The sequence below is a fragment of the Anabrus simplex genome, chromosome 2 (assembly GCF_040414725.1).
Source record: "Anabrus simplex isolate iqAnaSimp1 chromosome 2, ASM4041472v1, whole genome shotgun sequence".
NCBI classification, from domain to species: Eukaryota; Metazoa; Arthropoda; class Insecta; order Orthoptera; family Tettigoniidae; genus Anabrus; species Anabrus simplex.
The window spans coordinates 259,058,142-259,080,419 of NC_090266.1; the positions used below are offsets into that span (position 1 = coordinate 259,058,142).

At 39.9% G+C, this 22,278-nt stretch overlaps 1 protein-coding gene across 1 annotated transcript in view; it reads right to left on the reverse strand.

Moving 5' to 3' along the window:
- The window catches only part of LOC136864038 (very long chain fatty acid elongase AAEL008004), a 332,205-nt gene that overhangs the window by 25,002 nt on the left and 284,925 nt on the right, over positions 1-22,278 (reverse strand). The window contains exon 5 of the mRNA XM_067140559.2: positions 2,267-2,323. Coding sequence (XP_066996660.1) covers positions 2,267-2,323 — 57 coding nt within the window. The remainder of the gene's footprint in view (positions 1-2,266; positions 2,324-22,278) is intronic.

The window sequence follows — 22,278 nt, forward strand, 5'->3', positions numbered from 1 at the left end:
CTTCATATAAATAAATATTTGCCTTTTTTTTTTTTTTTTTTGCTACTGGCTTTACGTCGCACCGACACAGATAGGTCTTATGGCGACGATGGAATCGGAAAGGCCTATGAGTTGGAAGGAAGCGGCCGTGGCCTTAATTAAGGTACAGCCCCAGCATTTGCCTGGTGTGATAATGGGAAACCACGGAAAACCATCTTCAGGGCTGCCGACAGTGGGATTCGAACCCATTATCTCCCGAATGCAAGCTCACAGCCGCGCCAGAGACCATGAGGTCAAGAAGACACTTTTCCCAGTAAGAATCAGACTTCTTGAACATAATGTTTTTAAGGAAGTCCTTGTCCATGAATGAATTAATTCTTTATGAAATAATAAAAACTCATCACTCAGAGGTTTTATTATAATTGGGTCACCCATTTTCACCACCTGACAGTGGAGCAAATGCTCTGAATTGGAGCAAATCGTTTCACAAAACTTGTGACTGTTGTAATTACAAAGACGCACACACGGGATGCTGTCAATTGTGTACACTATTTTATTTACAAGTCATATACACATTACACACGCATTAATGAACTGCCATTTATACAAACATTTGACTGCTACATTAGCATGTCAACAGATTACCACGCAACAAAATCACAACACGAGTTCACTTGACTAACGACTTTCACTAGCAACTCGGCTCCAAAGACTGCCTCGTTATATACATTGCCCGGCCAGGCTACTAGAAAAGTATGACAACACGTTTTCTCGTCATTTCTAGAGTCTCTAATAACCTATTTACAAACGGATGGAATGTTCCGTAACTCTCTAGTGAAAAAGATACGTTGTTCTGGACTATTACCCTGTGTTGCACAAATTACATTGGATGTATACACCATATTTACAGGTATTAATAAATTTTATACTATTAATTACGTGTACTTTACATTAAATAAACTTACTAATATACATACAGCAGACTTGTGATATAACCTCACATGTTTTGTTACAAACAATTTGTGCCAAATGAAGTCCGTACATAAGTTAATAATAATAATAATAATAATAATAATAATAATAATAATAATAATAATAATAATAATAATAATAATAATAATAATAGAGCTCGATATTTTCATTATTTACCCAAGGGTTAGAGAATTATTTCCAAGTTATAACAGTCCATTACACTTGCATCAACTGATAATAGTTATTTCAAAATCAGACTTCATCCACTTTCTTGCTTGCATTAGGTAGATAAGCCTGCCAAAGTTTTAGATTTTGAAAGTACCATACAGGTAATTAAATTGTCTACAATAGCTTGGAAAATAAATATGAATATATAAATACCAACTGCATAGTCTCCTACAATGAATAGAGAATTTATTATAACAATATTGCGACAGTGTCCACCATTTTAATGTAAGGTCTTGGGGGAGCAAATTAGCCTGGCTTCAGCCGCGATCGACGTCACAGAGCTAGGGCTCACATGCTGGCCACTTCAACAAGAAGTTAGGGTCTTGCCAAGCCCGCAAGGTCAACCCCCTCTGCTACCACCCCGTGATCTCATTCCAGGCCTCCCTGACGGCGCCAGAAAAGAGTAGGTTAACCCAGAGCTTTCCGATTGCAGGGACCTCCATAGGCTTCTACTCTGAGAAGTATCGGGAAGGACCGGCCTCCCTATATAAGGCAAGACGGACGGAATTCAATGGCTCAGATGGGTTCAGTTCTGCTAATGATTGAGTTGGAGAGACAGTGCTATGAGTGTACTACTGTGGAATACTGGATAACTCAGTGAACAGTGTCGACCGATTGTTCTGCGCGCGTGTGTGTGAACTGACGGCGGAACAGTGCAGATTAGCGTTGAGGGGAGAGTGAACGAAAACCGCCGCGAATGTACAGACAATGCACCACGCTCAGAATTGAGACTGTGTTGCGCGCATGCAAACTGAACTGTGCGACCGCGATAGTTAAACAGAGAGTTTAATTGTTAACTCTTCTAGGGTCCAAGTGACAGTTGCAGAAATGTGTCTAGTGTAATTTTCCTAGCTTGTAAGTGTCAAAAGTGAATAACTAGTGTGACTGAACAGTGAAAGCGCGAACTAGTGTAACTGAGTGCCTGTGTAGTTGTATAAGCAAATATTAGTTAATAAATCCTTGAGTACACACTACAAGTTATGTTCATTTACCCATCCAAATACACGTTACAAATATATTTCAAGTTTCTATGCGCTATTATACATTGGTCAGATGAATAAATACGAATTCGTAATCAAGCACTTACCGTGTCAAAAAATTCTGTGAACTTGGAGAAGTAGTACCACCAGCAAGTGCGCGCCATCTGTAACAAAATATTCTTATTATGACTGGTAACACTGGACACCTTGTACGGCTTATTGCATGAATATTCTGGTATAAGTACAGAGACAGTGGAAAAACGTTAATAATAGACATTAAAATGACATTACCGTTATTCCCTGACGTATTTCGCTTTTTTAATTTTTAAGGAGCTTACACAGCGAGACCAGTTTTTATTTTGCTGTTCGTTTTTACGTCGTACCGACACGGACAAGTCTTATGGCGACGATCAGATAGGGAAGGAAGGAAGGGTCCGTGCCCAAGGTACAGCCCTAGCATTTACCTGGTTTAAACGGGAAAACAATGAGAACTATCTTCGGTGGGGTTCGAACCCACCATCTTCCGAATGCAACCTTAGAGCTATATGGTGCGAACCCTGAAGCGAGCGAGCTCGGGAAGCCAGTTTCCTTTACCTCCGTATATTCTCCTCGCGAGACTACAGTAACTCGTTTCAGATCCTAGAGACTAGTCGAATATTCGGGAAAGAGTCGGGATGGAACGCTTTAGGTACTTACTGCGAAGAACAGCCTACCTTCTTATTTCCAAGCAAGGTACACTAAGTATTCGGCTAACAATGTGGGCATTTGTAATTTCAATGTAATGTGACTGTACGGTAGACTCTGGTAAGAGAGACAGACAGGTTTTTGGGGATCCTGTGTCTACAGTAAATTAGTACTACATAAAACCTGCGAGAAAGTGGCATCGATCACTTTGTTTAAGAGTATCCCATTTTTGGGAAAGAATCAAATCAAATAACCCCCAACATGAATCGGTTTAGCATTGATCAGTCCATACGAATTTCAAGGTGCTGTTAATAAGCGAGGAAGAGCATGACATCTGAATTTTTGCAGGTTGTATTTTTTGAAGAATAAATATAACCCAGTGATATAATGCCCGGCGTAAGGTAGTGCTACAGAAGAAAGTGGTGGAGTAAGCAATATCTCGGGCAACGACAAAATTATATTTTGCAGTATTGTTATCTACAAATCGTCAGCATAGTGGTCTCCAGTTCCGAGGGCCCCGGGTTTGATTTCCAATCGGGGTGGAGATTTTCATTGCTTATAGTTAATTCTTCTGGATCCGACACATACAGTACAACACACCACACTACAAACAATCACAGAAACACGCAATAGTGAATGCCTCCCTCCACATTGCGACGGCATCAGGGAGGGCATCCGGCCGTAAAACGGGGCCAAATTTACACGAAGCGTCGACCCCAACAAAATGAAAAACGGCCAAGAAGGAGAAGATTCTTATCTACAAATCAATAGTGGACATTAACGTGAAAATACCAATGCGACACCAGTCTGGTCTGACTCCTCTAAACTATTCAGTATAAAGGATCATTTAAAAGTTCTTATTCTTATTTTCGGTGGCAACATCATGTTCTGTAGTGGTCTTCTATACCTCAGCGCAAAAAAATGCCACTTTTTGTCTATATTTTTGCCTCTATACTCTCGATACTTTCATTCTTGAAATAAAAGGGTAAAATACAAATTTATAAATAAAATATTACTTATTAAATAAGCATTTATGTCAACACATCTGTATAACTGAAAATTAAAATATATTAAATAATATTTTTACGTTCCACTAACTACTTTTGGCGGTTTTTCGGGGACGCCGAGATGCCGGAAGTTTTTCCTGCAGGAGTTTACGTGCCAGTAAATCTACCTACACGAGGCTGATGTATTTAAGCACATTCAAAAACCACCAGACTGAGCCAGGATGGCATCTTCCAAGTTCGGGTCAGAAGGCCAACGCCTCAATGGTCTGAGTCACTCAGCCCGGCTAAAAAATATATTGTGGCATATAGCTCTTCTTAGAAGTTAGTTACGAACCTTTCCACAAACCAAATGCTAAAGTATCCAACACTATTGAAAATATACGATTGATAAAACAACAACTTACTAACGTAATAAGCTGCTATTCAAAAATACAAGCGTTCTTGCTCTGTCGATGTCGAGCCTACTTTTTCTGTAGCCAATCCCGCAAGCCTAATTTCTCTGGACTCTGTCAATTATTTCCTTAGTGTGTCCAAATACACATCTTGATCGACAGTCCTATCTATGAAATGGAGTTTCCCCACATTCGAAGTCGCCATACAACCCTATACCACCAGGGACCCACCCCCGTGTTTCACCTTCGGCCGAAGATATTTTCATTCATCTTTTTCATTCATTCACTTTCATTTTCTTTCTTTCAGCTCCGTTTTTGGCTTACGCCAGAAACTGACCTTCCCATCCGATGAAAACAATGAATTTACTTTCATCGGTAAATATTACGGTTTTTCCAGTAGTCAAAAAGATTTATCAGCGTGATCTGTGGCTAACTGGAACCTGAGGCGTTTGTTTTTGCTGATTTATAGTTTATTGCGCGCTACTCGAACACTGAAATCATCTCTGCTAAGGGCTTTCCTCACTGTTTCTGGGCAGGCTTTTTTTTTTCAATACAATTTCTGCTTCGTTGGGGAATTTTGGTGCACTTAACGAGGAATTATTATTTACTTGACGTAAAATCCATTGCTCGTCTTACGCAGAGAATATATTTAACTACGCTTCTACGATATTTTGCACAGTAGAGTGAATGCGATTCGCAATTTTGCCGTTCTTAAGCAGAGATATGCCCCTTTGGTAATGCTAAATGACCAGCTTTCTCAGCGCTACGGACATCTGAAGTCTTTCACTGGCCTACGAAGGCTTATTTGAATGCAATGCTTACCTTCATGCACAGAGCTAAGGCATGCATGGGTCAGAATGCGAGAGCCAGACATAGCATGTCTGGTAGTCCAATGGAGGCCATGTATTGAGCAGTGTACCATTTTTCACTGTGGCTTTCTATTTGTAGTTGTTTCAGTGTTTTCCATTTTATGCAGATATAATCATAGAAATTACGTATTTTTAGGGCCCCTGAAACCTGGATATATAATGGTTTAAATAAGCCAGTAACTTTCATATGGAGGGAATATTCATTTCCAGTCAAATGTCCGATCGTAATGATATTTGCTTTAACTCCCACTAATTACTCTTACGGTTTTCGGAGACGTCGAGGTGCCGGAATTTTGTCCCGCAGGAGTTCCTTTACGTGCCAGTAAATCTACCGACACGAGACTGGAGCACCTTCAAATACCACCGGACTGAGCCAGGATCGAAGCAATGTCAGATCGTGCTAGGTGTAACACTTTCATTGTGAGTCACTATCTCCCCTCCTACATGTGCCGCACACTACTGCGGTATGAATATTACATATTTATTGTTAATGGCAAGCTCCCATTGACGCTCACCATCCGAGAGTTTTACCAAATAAGGACTAAACTTTGCTATGTGTTTAACGTCACACTAACACATACCACATAGGTTTTCAGCAAACGGGCTAGGACGGGAGAGACGAAACCGTGGCCTTAATTTCAGGCACAGACCCGGTATTCACCTGGTGTGAAAGTGGGAAACTACGGAAAAACCACCTTCAGGGCTGTCAACAGTGGGACACCAATCTATTATCTCTAGAATGTAAGCTTACAGCTACATAAAGGTGCGTCCATACAAAAATGTTTTCGTTCACTCTGTTAATAAACACAGTTAATAAACAATGTTCATTAACATTTTTGGATGCTAATGACCAAAAGCGTGTTCATAAACCTTTTGAGCATGCTGATAAACAAAATATCTTTAACTTTTGTGAATGAAATATTTTATTAACTCTTCCTATTTTCGTTAACATTTTGGTTCGCACATGCGCAAGGACGCAATTAGAGCACGCATATTCGTAGCGCGGAATACGATGCTTTCTTATTTCTTCTAAAAATTGACTTATCAAATCGCAAGCGAAGTTCTAATATACAGTATTTATAATTCTGTATGATTCTTTTAGCTATGTTCTAATGTACTTTCATTTCCAGCGTCGCTCCTCGCTGAATTAACAAACCTTCCGTTATCATTTGTATGTCATCAAAATAATATTATCCTTACTAGGTGAAATGAAGGTGGTCTTTATTTCGTACCTTTATCAATTCCTTGAGATTGTTGTATAAAGTTTCAAGCACCTAAGGCACAATAACTGAAATTGCTTGTGTTTTGATATTCTTGACAAATATATGGGCCTCAGTGAAATGTCCGAGTCACCAGTTGCTAGGAATCTTAAAGTTATGTATGTATGTATGTATGTATGTATGTATGTATGTATGTATGTATGTATGTATGTATGTTCAGTTGTCAGCCCTAAGGCTGGTTGGATCCTCAACAGCTCCGCCATCAGCTGCCACAGATGGCCTGGGCACCACTGACAAGACGCACTAGGGAAATGAGTGAGGTAGTTTCCCGTTACTTTCTTCACCGTGCCAGATGTTGCTATTACATATCAGTCTGCCAAGCCCACTGATATCAATGCATCAAACGACCCTATGAGCAACATTTTCACACCATTCATAGCAGGGACTGGCTGCATAAGGTGTACATTACTAGCATCACTCATACCTCAGTCATACCAATAAAAAACAGCCTGTCATTAGTGGAACCGACTTTCCGATAATCCGTATCATTTCTTGCAATTTCAGGCCCAATGACTGTCAACAAGAACTGAAAATTATGTAGGGGCATTCTCAAGAAAATTTTGAAAGCCTGCTGAATCATGAATTAAAAGTTCGGACATAAGCCTTTCCAATTTTTTTTTTTTTTTTTTTTTTTTTTTTTTGTCACACTTTGCGTCTGCGCTTTCTCTAATTGTACTCCCAAAAAATAATCAGCTATTTTGGTGTGGACACAATGTTGAAGTTTGTTAACAAAATTTTATTAACGTGTTGAGAAATGTTTTCATTAACATTGTTTATTAACTTTGTTGTGGACTAACCATACCCCGCACCGCGTAGCCAACTTGCACGGTGTGACCGAGGTAGCTTGAGGTTCAATGGGAGTAGAATTAGTCCAGGAACATATTTTAATACATTCGGGCTGGGCGATGGGATACTACAGCATATTAACCTAATCATGAATTACTCCTAGTTTACGTTACGCGTTGGGTAAGTTGCCACCGCGTGGGACGAAGGTCACACACTGCATTCAGCTTGAAACTGTATTCAGGTCAAAACACAATACGCACGATGCAGACAGGCATTCCTCTGCGCACAACTGCTGCGGGAGCTATACGATAATCGTAAGCACACAGGGAAAGTACAGAACACTTCATCAACCCAGTACAGTACAGTACAAGGTAAAGGACGGCAAAATTGTATATTGGTGCGTACACCGATACCGTACACCTCGCACTTCACAAATGGTCGTCACCAACAAGGGCACGACGATACTTCGACTGAGGGGAGAATACAACTTCCTTCAAACTCCTTCGTTCCTATTACCTTCGTGTCAATGCTTAGAGTCATGATGCCCCCCCCCCCCCACACACACACAATCTGAAGATAATTTTTTTATAACAGTCGGTATCTTAACGTAATTTAATTTAGCCATTTTTCTACTTCGAAAAGATAATTTTCATTTAAGAAAATTAATAGCAAACTATGTCAAGTAGCAAATATTTTTTTGGCGGAGTGGCCTAAGTGTGTCTTCCTACAGCCCCACCTCTACCGAGCGAGTTGGCCGTGCGGTTAGGGTCGCGTAGCTGTGAGGTTGCATTCGAGAGATGGTGGGTTCGAATCCCACCGTCGGCAGCTCTGAAGATCGTTTTCCACGGTTTCCCATTTTCACACCAGGAAAATGCTGAGGCTGTACCGTAGTCAAGTCCACGGCCACTACCCTCCCAATCCCAGTCCTTTCCTATCCCTGCGTCTCCCAAAACCATCGATGTGTTAGTACGACGTTAAACCACTAACAAGAAACCTGCACATACTCTCTGATTACGATTACTACTACTAATAATACTACTACGTTGTTTGTTTTACGTCCCATGAACTATTTACACACACACCGAGGTGCCTAAATTTTGTCCCGCAGGAATTTCTTACGTGCTGGTGAATTTACGGACACAAGGCCGATATCTTCAAATAGCATCAGACTGAGCTGGGTTGTAATTCGCCAACTTGAACTCGGAAGGTCATGTCTTTAACCGTCTGAGCTACTTAGCCTGTACTACTACTACTACTACTACTACTACTTTCTTAATAACTAACATTTTGATTTGCGTTGTGACCCATAATCCCTCTCATATAAACCATATAATGTTGCTAGTGCACATCATGGACGTAAAATAGTGTTTTACAAGTGTTCTTATTAAAGTAAGAGGTGATTTGCTTACTCTCGAAGAGGCTTTCCAATCATGCGGTGATATGGAGTTGTGAGTAAGAATAATTCTATTTTGGAAGCAAGACAACCAATATCTCATTTGAAACAGTTTGAATACACCCATCCCTCTCCCACCCGTGAAACTAATTATTGTCAGAGAAATAGTCTTTTGAATTTAATGTTGTACATTTTCGTTACAGTCTGGCAGAGGAGGAAAATTGTTGGATCAAAATATCAAACCCATTGCAGTTATCGAACGTTCCTTTGTAAGAGGAGTATTTCGGTTCAGATAGCTTTCAAATCTTCTGTACCGGTAACAGTTAATGATATGACTAAGTCATCATAATAACTATTACCAAGTACTGTATTGTAAGTAATAAAATAGTTGGTCTAATCTTTAAAAATTAAACATAATACATCGCGGTCAACATTTAATTAGGTTTACTTATAACATAAGATAATTAATAATTTTGATCTCTGTACTAAATGTGTACACACACTAGATTGGGAAGAAAGCAATCGTTGTCAGCGGGAAACCATAACAAGCCACTTAAAACAGTCATTAAGGCGATTTGAGTGCACACTCCTATCAAGATTTCCATCCCCCATGGAAGTTAAACTTGGAACAATCTGGGCGGAATTTCTAACATTGTTTATATAACGGCGGGAGATTTAATTAGTGGTTAAAGTACCAAGCTACAAATGTACATTTTCACAATACAATCGTGGAATGCGGCTTTCTGTGAATAAGGCGGTTCTTCCACCGGCCTTCTGCACTCCTGAATTCCAAAACTTTTTCCGACTTGGCAACGTCGCGTAGATTGTTAGAAGTGAAGACGCTTTATATTATCCGAAAGTTTAATATTAATTACAACATCGATTATGGGATATTTAGTCCGACATGGTTTACCCAAACCACGTGCTAACGTATACTAGAGTAGTTTATAAACGAGACACAACGCAAATATTTGTTTCATATGAAGGTGAAACCTGCTTTTATAATTGTGTTATTGTAACGCCTACGCCGATATGAGAACCATATTAATTGGTATTTGTAGTAGTAGTAGTAGTAGTAGTAGTAGTAGTAGTAGTAGTAGTTTAAAATAAGATATAATTGCAACACTTACATAAGTTATGGTGAATGCTGAAATACTACTTTCCGATATACGCCGAAACTCGTTCCAGCGTGATCCGACCCGTTCAGGTAGTGGCTTCCTGATTTCAACATGAAACTTGTCTCGGCACAGAATACTATAAATAAGGATGCTTCTGTCAGATGTTCTTCAGTCATAATTTCAGGTCGTATGATAGATCGCCAGTTCGACTCACGAAGAACCTATCCCTAAATATCGCTTATACCGCTGAAAGCGCCAAATTACATCCAGTTTGCATATGCAACACTGTATTAGCTGCTAATGGAGAACCTAATTCACAATAGAACGATGACGACGCTTGTTTAAAGCGGCATCTAATGGTAAGAGATGAGGCTAAAAGTAATTATTAAAATTCCAAAATTCATCCACTGTTCAGAATTGAAAACATGATGGATGAATGAATGAATGATGAATGAATGTGAATTTAAAATAATCAGCGGATCCAATTCGCAATACTGAATGTTCAAATAATTCAATCCGCTGACTACAATTCAAAAATACTGCTGTGAACAATGATTTTGAACTTACAACAATCAGTGGATCCGAACCGACACCTTCCCATAAAATAACTTAAAATAATGGTATAAACTGAAGAAGGGACTGCTTCCAAAGCAAAATCCTAAAACGATGCGGCTTGTCTAAAGGAGGTCCAAAATCCTGGTCAACGGCCCTTCGTAACGGTACTAATTGCTGGTCAAGTAGAACCATGGTGTTCTTCATGTAGCGGTACTAATCACAAGTGACAAACTCACGGTGTTCCTCAACATAGTGGTACTAATCACAGGTGATGTACTACCTACAGGTAACACAGCCCTATGGTGTTCCTCATATAATGGCACCACTCATAGGTAACGTAGACCCACGATGTCGCTCGTGTAATGGTGCTAAGTCACAGGCAACGGCCAGTCCCGTGGTGTTCCTCACATAGTGGTACTAATCACAGGTGACTTAAATCTACGGTGTTCCGCATATATTCTTCATCTGCATCCCCCATCCACATGGCGACACAGCAGAACAAGTGGGGTGAATGCTACTGGATTAGAACTATAGGAGTTACATTTCACAAAGTTGTCATCAGATTTAACAGAATGATCGTAGACCTAACGAGCACCATAAAAACTGCGACCGAGCGAGTCCGAATGAATTCGCTGTGAGCCTGCAATCGAGGTATGGTGCGTTCGAACCCCTGAAGATAGTGTTCTGTGGTTTCCCATTTTCACACCAGGCTGTTGCGATTGTGCCTTAATTGTGGCCCCAACCGCTTCCTTCCCCGTCCTATCCCATCGTCAGCTTAAGACGTAACCCAGTCAGTGCGACGTTATATAAAATGCAGAGCGATCCATATAAACCTGAACTAATTTAATAGGTCATAGTTACCCTCTGAAAGCCCGTAGAAACTGGAAATTTGTTTTAATGATCTCGGTGACTGGAAGAACTAGCACTGCTGCCCATTGTTGACAATTTTGTTGACTGTCGTGACAATAACGAGCACTGTTGGCAATCTTTAGCCGGCAGTTGTAACGGAAACATGCAGTATACACTTCGAAAGAGTGTTTTTACTGTGAAAACATACAGGAAGACAATCATTGGTTACAGCACAACGGGCATTCCGTAGAGAATTCAATGTGCGCAATGTTCCAACAAAGGAAACAATTTTATCGATTGTAAGGAAGCTGGAGGCAACTGGTGTACTAAACAGTGACAGTGGTAAACAGACCATCACTGAGAGCAGAGACTATTGATAACGTTCGAAGACGCTTCGAAAACTATGAAATCGTTGCGTCGATTGAGTCAGGAGACAGGCATTTCATATGGCACATGTCAGAGAGCTGCAAAGAAATCGGGGTTGTGACCATACAGAGTGCATATGATGCAAGTATTGAAGGAAGCAGGTCATGAAAAACGAATGCCTTATTGTCGATGGTTTCAGGAATTAATTATTCAACGTCCAGACATTCTATCCAAAACTTTGTTTACAGATGAGGCATGAGCTGGATGATGTCTAACTGACAGAAGGTTATTTCCAACAAGGTTGAGCAACGTATCATTCGTCTAACGTTTCCATGCAACTTGTAACCAGTTTCTTTGATGACCCAATAATCTCAAAAAAGTGTGCCCCGCCCCCTCAATCACCTGACCTAACCTCACCGGACGTTTTCGTATGCGGGTATCTTAAAAGCAGAGTGTACAAAAATAGACTTCAGACAACTCCTGAACTCCATGTGGCCATTAGACACGAAATAAGCAACATTGGCGAGGATGCACTTCGCAGAATATGGTGAAACGGGTACAGTTGTGTATGAATGCTGGTTGAGGCCACTTCACACATTTGCTGTGAGGAATCTCCCAACAAAGTATTGTAACCAGTTTCTTTGCTGACCGGATAATCTCAAAAAAAAAATATGTCCCCCTCCTTCTCCACCTGATCACCGGACGTTATCTTATCTTTGTATGTATGTATGTATTTTTTTGCCAGGGGCTTTACGTCGCACCGACACAGATAGGTCTTATGGCGACGATGGGATAGGAAAGGCCTAGGAGTCGGAAGGAAGCGGCCGTGGCCTTAATTAAGGTACAGCCCCAGCATTTGCCTGGTGTGAAAATGGGAAACCACGGAAAACCATCTTCAGGGCTGCCGATAGTGGGATTCGAACCTACTATCTCCCGGATGCAAGCTCACAGCCGCGCGCCTCTACGCGCACGGCCAACTCGCCCGGTGTATGTATGTATGTATGTATGTATGTATGTATGTATGGTAAAGTAAGGTAACTCCGTGATACTAAGGTTTTTTGATACTGTTCACTGAAATTTTGTGTCACGGGGATGATCACACTTCAGTTGAAAGAAGGATAGTTTTGGAGCACATTGCGGTAAAAGTTTTGAAATACGTCCATTCTTTAATACCAAGAATTTATTTACAAAATTTACAGTTGAAAGCAAGTAATTCCGTGATAAGATTCAAGTAACTCCGCGACAAAATGTTCGCAAAGAACCGTGCTTCTTTTTATAATAGAAACTTGTTTTTAATATAAAATAGGTTTACATATCCATTTTAAATATCCTTCAGTTTTCTACGTTGCAGTTGTGATTTACTATAGTTTAGGGCCTAAATATTTTAAAACAAAAACAATTGCATTTGATGAAGTGGCATAAAGCAGCAGGAATAGATGCTAGTTGCTTTACGTCGCACCGACACAGATAGGTCTTATGGCGACGATGGGACAGGGAAGGGCTAGGAATGGGAAGGAAGTGGCCGTGGCCTTAATTAAGGTACAGCCCCAGCATTTGCCTGGTGTGAAAATGGGAAACCACGGAAAACCATTTGCAGGGCTGCCGACAGTGGGGTTCGAACCAGGAATAGATGAAATTCGACATGAAATGGTGAAGTACAGTGGGAAGGCTTCAGAGAGTAATAAGATTAGCATGGAGTATTAGTAAAGTACCTACCTTCAGATTGGATAAACGCAGTAATAGCACCAATCTATAAGCAAGGGAACAGGAAGGATTGCAACAACTATCGACGTATCTCATTGATTGGTATACCAGGCCAAGTATTCACTGGTATTTGCGATCAGTGGTTGATAAGAAGTTGGATGAAAACCAGTGTGGTTTCAGACCAGAGAGGGGCTGTCAGGATCAGATTTTCAGTATGCAGCAGGTAATTGGAAAATGCTACGAGAGGAATAGTCAGTTATGTTTATATTTCGTAGATCTAGAGAAGGCATATGACAGAGTACCGAGGGAAAAGATGTTCGCAATACTGTGGGACCTTAAGGGTAGGTTATTAAAATCGAAGGCATTTACGTTGATAATTTGGCTGCACTGTGAATTGATGGTAGAATGAGTTCTTGGTTCTAGGTACTTACAGGGGTTAGAAGAGGCTGTAATCTTTCACCTTTGTTGTTCGTAGTTTACATGGATTTGCCGGGTTGAGTGGTTCAGACGTTTGAGGCGCTGGCTTTCTGACCCCAACTTGGCAGGTTCGATCCTGGTTCAGTCCGGTGGTATTTGAAGGTGCTCAAATACATCAGCCTCGTGTCGGTAGATTTATTGACACGTGAAGGAACTCCCGTGGGACTAAATTTCGGCACATCGGCGTCTCCAAAAACCGTAAAAGAAGTTAGTGGGACGTAAAGCAAATAACATTATTTTACATGGTTCATCTGCTGAAAGATATAAAGTGGCAGGGAGGGATCCAGTTAGGTGGAAATGTAAGCAGTCTGGCCTATGCTGACGACTTTGTCTTAATGGTAGATTGTGCCGAAAGCCTGCAGTCTAATATCTTGGAACTTGAAACTAGACGCAATGAGTATGGTATGGTAATTAGCCTTTCTAAGACTAAATTGATGTCAGTAGGTAAGAAATCCAAGAGAATTGAAAGTCAGATTGGGAATACAAAGCTGGAACACGTAGATAATATCAAGTATTTAGAATGTGTGTTCTCCCAGGATGGTTGTATAGTAAGTGAGATTCATTCAAGGTGCAGTAAAGCTAATGCAGTGAGCTCGCAGTTGCGATCAACGGTATTTTGTAAGAAGGAAGTCAGCTCCCGGACTGAACTATCTTTACATCGGTGTGTTTTCAGACCAACTTTGCTTTGCGGGAGTAAAAAGCTGGGTGTACTCAGGATATCTTATTCATAAGTTAGTAGTAACATACCTGGAAGTAGCGAGAATGATTGCTGGTACAAACAAGTGGGAACAATGGCAGGAGGGTACTCGGAATGAGGAAATACAGGCTGAGTTAGGAATGAACTCTATGAAGGTGTACGCATAAACCGGCTTCGGTGGTGGGGTCATGTCAGGCGAATGGAATAATAGACTGTTATGGAGGGTAAGACGGGTAGAGGGAGACCAAGACGATGGTTAGACTCGGTTTCAAATGATATAAAGATAAGAGATATACAGCTAAAAGAGGCCAAAGAACTAGTAGTAGTAGTAGTAGTAGTAGTAGTAGTAGTAGTAGTAGTAGTGCGAGTTAGGAGACATTCGGATTTCAAGTTACGCTGTGATATAGGAAATACAAACTATCACGGCATTACCTTTCCTTACCTTACCTCGTCTCCCAAATTTGCACGTGGGTCCTATTGATTCAAATATTATGACATGGCTCATTAAAGTAGTTCCGGTTTATATGGATCGCTCTGTACTAGCAAAAAAAACAGCGAATAAAGAACGATTCACTGGACGGATAACGAATATTCACTCCCTTGCATCAAAAGCGAACTCCTTCAGTATGGTAAACCATCCAGGGCAATCACGTGTGTAACCGCTTTTCAGAAATGCATATTGAATCACCACGGTACACAAATATCATGAATGGCTTATCACGCTAAAAGAGTTCGTTTGTAATTAAGATGAAGTGAAAAAGGGACAGAGCGATTTAATGCGAAGGTGTCACGGGACGAATACAGTCATCGCGGCATTTGACCGGAGCAAGTGAAGAATTACACCTGGCCACGTGACCTTCGGCTACAACCGTTACTTAAATTTGAGCCACTCAATTTCCGCTTCAGAGTTCCACAATGTACTTCAATTAATAAACACGACAGGCGATTGACGTCACGAAATATGCACACTACGTCGAAGGGAGCACAGCAATTAAAACCGTTTTGTGCATTACTTGAGACGAGTAATCACGAGTCTGCAGTCCACATGGAGTAACGGAATTTCTACCTCATCTGTACTGTAGAGCAGATTTCCCACCAGATTTAAGCTGTTCTCGGAAGTCAATTAAAAGTAATTGCGTAGCGCAGGTAAACAAATGACTTAACAGCTATCAATAACGGCACTTGCCCCGTGGAGTTGAAGAACCCGAGGAACTGACCTTTGCTAAATTACACTTTCCGCGTAGCTGCCGGCTACAAATCACGTGGTGTATTAAACCGTTGAATCCAACGTCGTCTGGGTTAAGGAATCTGGTCAGGCAGGACACAGACGTATGCACACGCTGACCTAAAGGCAACACCGTTAAAAGGAAAACTTCAGTTTTTTCGGCAAAAGTTCAATAAAAATTGCCGAAATCCACAGCACTGGAAACAAACATAGGATAATTCAGTATCTTGACAACGGCGAGATTTTGTTAGGATATAAAGCTGCGGAGTGTTTCAGCTACGTTTATGCAACGATGTTTATCGGTACGAAATACAAAATACAGAAGAGTAAATCTGAAATGACAGAATCCATGGATGCTAGAGTAGGTAGCCTACTAAATATGTAGTTAGTTGGCTGTACTCTGTAAGACAAGCAACTCAACTGAGCTAAAGCAATGACTAAGCAACAGTTCTTTATACAACTGAAACTTAACCCTCTCGTGCGCACACGCCTCATATGAGGTCCCAAAATTATGTTTCGTTTAGTGCGCCGTTTACTTAATATTGTTATGAATTTGTGGAAAATTATGACTCTGTTAGTATTTTAGTATTTTTATTGTACATGCAATTTATTACCATTATTTTGCGTAATAATATAGTGGCCTCATATGAGGTCTAAATGTACAAGAGGTTATGGTTCACTGTCATAACCTCAATTAGAACTACACCATATTGTAGTGTTTTGGTGAAATTTTTTATACAAACCAAGACTGACTACTGATGTTTCATGGCACATTTGTCATATATTCTCATTTCTATGCACTTAGAACAAAATGGATGAAGAACCAGGGCCGTCTGTAGAAAATGTAGTCTTCACAACAAATGTCACAATATACTCTGCGCTCTGTCAGTAATACCTGAGAATATGATATACAATCGCTTTTGCGTGATACGTAAGTATTTGCACTTCATTGACAATCAGAACATTCCAGCAGACATCAATGATCGGCTTATACATTTACGTCCTATGATTGACCATTTCAAGCACATCTTTAGATGTTCTTCCCAGCCAGAAGAATTTTCATCAGTTGATGAGGCTGATCAAAGATGAAACAATGTATGAAGAGTAAACCCTAAAAATGGGGCTTCAAAATTTGGGTCTTAATCAGTTCCTCAGGATACATCCATAGCTTTGAGATCTATCAAGGAAAAGTTCAAAATGGTCAAGGTCATTCTGAATTTGGAGCAGTTGGTAATGATGTTCTTAGGCTGCGTGAAGACGTGAAGTTCAAATGCCATAAGCTTTTGATAATCTGTTTACGTCGATTAATCTTCTCTAGAAACTTCTTGAAGATGGCATTTATGCTTCCAGGACTATCAGAGCTAACAGGCTTTGTGGTGCTGATCTCAAGCTGCGGTCTGTGAAATCCATGAAGAAGGAACCGAGAGGGTTGTACTCTGTTACGTCACAGTCCATCACAATAACCTGCTGGCATGATAGTTCATTTTTACACATAGCATCTACATTTGCTGGAGCAGAACCTGTAGGTGTTGCTAAGAGATGGTGTCGAAAACTGCGCGCAACCATTGAAATTCCACGACCATATTCCATCAGCATTTACAATTCCCACATGGGTGGCGTACATCTAATGGACTCGCTCGTAGGTCTATATCGGCACACCATAAGGCACAAAAGGGAGTACTTCAGAGTTTTCCATTATCTACTGAATGCGACCATTGTAAACTGTTGGATTCTCTGGAGAATGAACTCAGATTGTGAGGAGCTGGATCTGTTAGCATTCAAGTCCTCAGTAACTACTTCTGTCATTTACATGGAAAGCAATCATCAACCCAAGAAAGGAAGACCCGCTTCACAGATGCCACCAGAAACCTATAAGCTGAGAAAGGATAGAAGTGCCACCTTCACGGTTGTTCAAGGAAAACCAGGTATGTCTGCCTTCGCTGCCAATATGCCCTTTGTTCACAGTGTTTTGAGGAATTCCATAGCAGGATATAACAACAGCAGCCACTCCTTAATGCAAAATTTAGTTTGGTAAAACGTGCACGTACAACTGACATCCAGCGCACAAAATCCCCCAAGAAAATTATTCCTCAGTTCAGTTGTGTTGTGATGTGTGTGGACTCCCTTCATGCACATAGGCCTCATATGAGCTCCGTGGAATTTTCAAAGAAAATGAACTATTATTTATTTTTCTTTAACATGACCAATGAATAAAAAAAATCAAGATAATATTTTTTTTCACTTCAAACTGAAAATGCGTGTACGAGAGGGTTAAGAAATGGGCATGCAAAACTGGTTTGAGATTGTTCCGTGTATATATATATATATTTATTTATTTATTTATTTATTTATTTATTTATTTTTTTTTTTACAATTGGCTTTACGTCGCACCGACAGAGCTCTTATGGCAGATACTTGCTCGTTAAATACATATACAAATGCGAGTCATTAAAATGGTGTGTTTTCGTAAAATTACTGGAAACACCGACACCAGCTAGAACTTATGGAGCCGGGCTGAGTAGCTTAGACGGTCGAGCGCTGGCCTTCTGAGCCCAACTACAGCTCATTCCATGTTAAGAAAACGGTATTGCTCTTATGACAAAAGGGTAGCAATATCGAATGGCTCTGCTCAACACCATCACGGGAAAACTGCGGCACATAAATGTGTGAAATTCAGTATTGAAGTTCAAGACAAAAAGCGGAAGAAACTAAGCTACAAATTATTTTTAAGAACTAAATGGGACGGGGAGGTTTCAGGGGCTATTTTTGGTTTGTACAGTATCAGAGGTAAACTACGGCACAAAAATCTTCAGCATTAGAGTATAAGGCAAATTGGGGCAGAAAATAGACGAATACTTGTTATGCGCTCGAGGGGTGACGGATACATTTAATTGCATTTAATACATTTCTCCAGGCAATAAAGGCTAGAAAACCGACGCAATAAATACTGTAGATGACTCTACAAAAGATCACAGTATTAATTTTAAAGAAAGAAATCACGCACGTAGGCTTATCCCATAACTCCTACTCAACACAAGACAAGCACTGATTTAAATCCTAAAAACACACACGCAACAAGTACGAGTAAATACTGTAGACGACTTCACTACAGAAGCGAGCTGCCGGCGGTTCATAGAGTGAGGGACTACACGAGGCTTGTACCAGAGCAATACAGAAGGAGGAAAATGAAGGAAGGCAACGAAGCGATGGTTGTTTCCGCCACTGTGCTTCCTCCTTCCAAATGTATTTAAGAAAAATGAAACGTTATGCAGTTATTTTAATAACTCAGGGCAAAAATGCCTCATCCTTTTTATCTATCTTTCTTAATAATTACAAATTACAGTAGGCCTACAATATCCCTTAATCACGATGGAATTATGAGTGTCTCAGAGGGGGTGTGTTCACTCCTTGTAGGTCCATAAGAGGAATACTGTTTTCGTAACATGGAATGAGCTATAGGCAGGTTCGATCCTGGCTCAGTTCGGTGGTATTTGAAGGCGCTCAAATAAGTCAGTCTCGTGTCAGTAGATTTACCGATACGTTCACAAACTCCTGCGAGATAAGATTCCGGCACCTCGGCGTCTCTGAAAACCGTGAAAAGTAGTTAGTATGACGTAAAATCAGTAACATTAGAACTGCTGGATGTGTTAAAAAGCAATGTCTTTTAAACATGCAATGGAAAAATTAAGTTATATGTTGGATATTAATATAGAAGTGTTCTATTTCAAAACTGTAGGATGAAGTTCACAAGTAGATTAAGCAGACCGCAAGATTCAAAACGAAATCCCTCTGTATTAATCCTGTAAAGCAATCTTGAAATAACTGGGAAAATGATGATGTGTACACTTATTTCTTATTGTGTACTGTGTAGAACTGAGTAATATTTTGAACGGGATAAAAACAGTTCTAAACACCATACACCTACTTCAATGACGTAGCGTATGACCCAGCTCAGCAAGGGTTTCTTTACTGCTCTATTGCGTATGTCTATTGTAACAGGGTGGTGCATCACTGTAAAATGGAAAATGAAATGATTTTTAACATATTTTTCATTGGATTCATTCACTTTAAGAAAGTATATGGGTACTCAAACGAAGAATTCTTTAGTAGGAACGTCGTTGCTCGAAGAAACATTAGGCAATGCGCTCGTAGGCTACGTATGTCAGGATTCAATCTGGTATTATCGCTGCACTCTAAACGTTACCATACGGCAAACTTTTGATATTCGGTCATTGTTGACGGCGAGGCGGCAGTCCCTCCCTCCCCTCACGATTTAGTGGAGAAAACATTACATTTTTATTCCATTTTAGCCACCTGAAACTGGGAATTATGGGAATTATTAAAAACAATTTGTAGAAACCCTGTTGTCTTATCAGCTAATTCTTTCAAGTAATTTATTTAATTCTTAAACAAAAAGAGTATAGCGTTACAAAAATGTTGCAAAGTTTGGGCTGGGAAGACTTGGGAGAAAGAAGACGAACTGGTCAACTAAGTGGTATGTTCCAAGCTATCAGTGGAGAGATGGCGTGGAATGACATCAGTAGACGAATAACTTTGTGTGACGTCATTAAAAGTAGGAAAGATCACAATATGAAGATAAAGTTGGATTTCAAGATGACTAATTGGGCCAAATATTCATTTATAGGAAGGGGCGTTAGGGATTGGAATAACTTGCCAAGGGAGATGTTCAATAAATTTCCAATTTCTTTGAAATCATTTAAGAAAAGGCTAGGAAAATAACAGATAGGGAGCTGCTTTTCTTTGGATTTTTTCCAGTTCTTGAATCAAATATCCTGGTGAGGGTCCCATACACTGGAACCATACTCTAGTTGGGGTCTTACCAGAGACTTATATGCCCTCCCCTTTACATTCTTACTACAAGCCCTAAACACCCTCATAACCATGTGCACAGATCTGTACCCTTTATTTACAATCTCATTTATGTGATTACCCCAATGAAGATATTTCCTTATATTAACACCTAGATACTTACAATGATCCCAAGAACGGTGTACAGTATTCTGTAGTTATTTCAAATATTTGATCATTGGATTTTTTGTGTGTGGGAAGAGGTGGGTATGCTAAAATTTTGCCTAAGGGCATATAAATTTTAAATCCGCCGCTGTAGATTTCTACAAAACCTCAACTGAGAACGTTTTGTATACAGACAGAATCTGAAAAGACGAGGGAAAATCTAGCTCTTCTGACAAATTTGGAAGCATACTAGTATCAGGATAAATAGAAATGCATAGTGTGACGACTTCTGCTGGTTGATATGTTCCTACACCATGCGGCGCTGTTGTAGATAGTGATAAGGTATCTCCGAACATGTCATTCTAAATTAGATCTGATGTGACTTAATTCGGAATTTATCGTTTAAATAAACGATTTAAAACAGTGTGTTCATTATTGTGTTGTTTCAGGACTGTACATTCTTTTAAATGACCCATGACTATTTATGTGCGATCTGTGTTTCGTTGAAATTGAGATATAGCATTCCTTGTTTTGATAGAAATATGTGAAAAATACGTAGGAAATATTTTACATTTAGTAATGATTTAATGACATTACTTCTGAAATTGGTTCGTCACTATCTTAACGAATATCTGAATCGTGTATGTGTCTATAGACCTACGTGATCATTCATTAATTCACCACGAAATCAAACTCAGTTGCAATTATCAATTATAACCTTAAAAACACATGTTCAACTGTTACGTACGTAATACGTAATATAAACATATTAATACTCTGCAGGCACCCACATGACTTACGTACCGGTATGTCATACACATGTAATTCCTATATAACTACTTAATTTATATGTTAACATGCTCAGCTTAATGAATCTTGCCAGCACTTCACCCCATCAGTCAGTTAACTGAACACCTTGGACATTTTCCGGGTACGTTTTGCGGTCGTACGAGCTTGCATTTCTTTCCTTACTTCTTTTATTCAGAAATAAAATAGGCATCGTATATAATGGAAAATTAATTTTGGTACTAAGTCCTGAGCATGTTCAGGACAGCAACCAAGTCCATGAGAAACAGTAATTGGTGGTAAGCTATCCAGGCATTCTTGAAATATTTCTCCCCATAATATTTCTTGTACACTAAGATTTCTCACAACAACATCCTCTACATGAAGAAACATAAATAATAATTCATTTGATGGGTAAATAGGATAGTTTGATGAGTTACTATATTCTTGTAGACTTGTTAGGACTGAAAATGGAGTGCCTTTCGCCTCCTCTGTATTGTTTTACAGAGAACCAATACATGCTGTACAGTCTGTGACGTTACTTACACGTTTAACAATATACCCACAGAAGTGATGAATAACATTAATTGTTGGACTGTTAAAAGGAGCTATTTATTCATCTTCCCAACTTGATAATGGTGGCTGATCAAAGGTGAGCTTGCTGTAAAATTTTTCCAGAGCTGTACTTATGATTTTGGCATTCTCTTTGACAACAGCCTTTGCCACAGCTCTAATCTGACTGAAAAATGATAAGTTTATTATAATTTAAAGGCAGATCCTAACGTTGGATAGCATTCGACCACTGAGAACAGAGTGGGATCTTTTGGGGGTGAAAAACAAATGCCGTTTTCCATTCGAATGTTTATCGTAACCCGATTTGCAACCCGGGACATATCAAGTTGTGGGCATATTCGATGATGATGCTTGTTTAAAGGGGCCTAACATCGAGGTCATCGG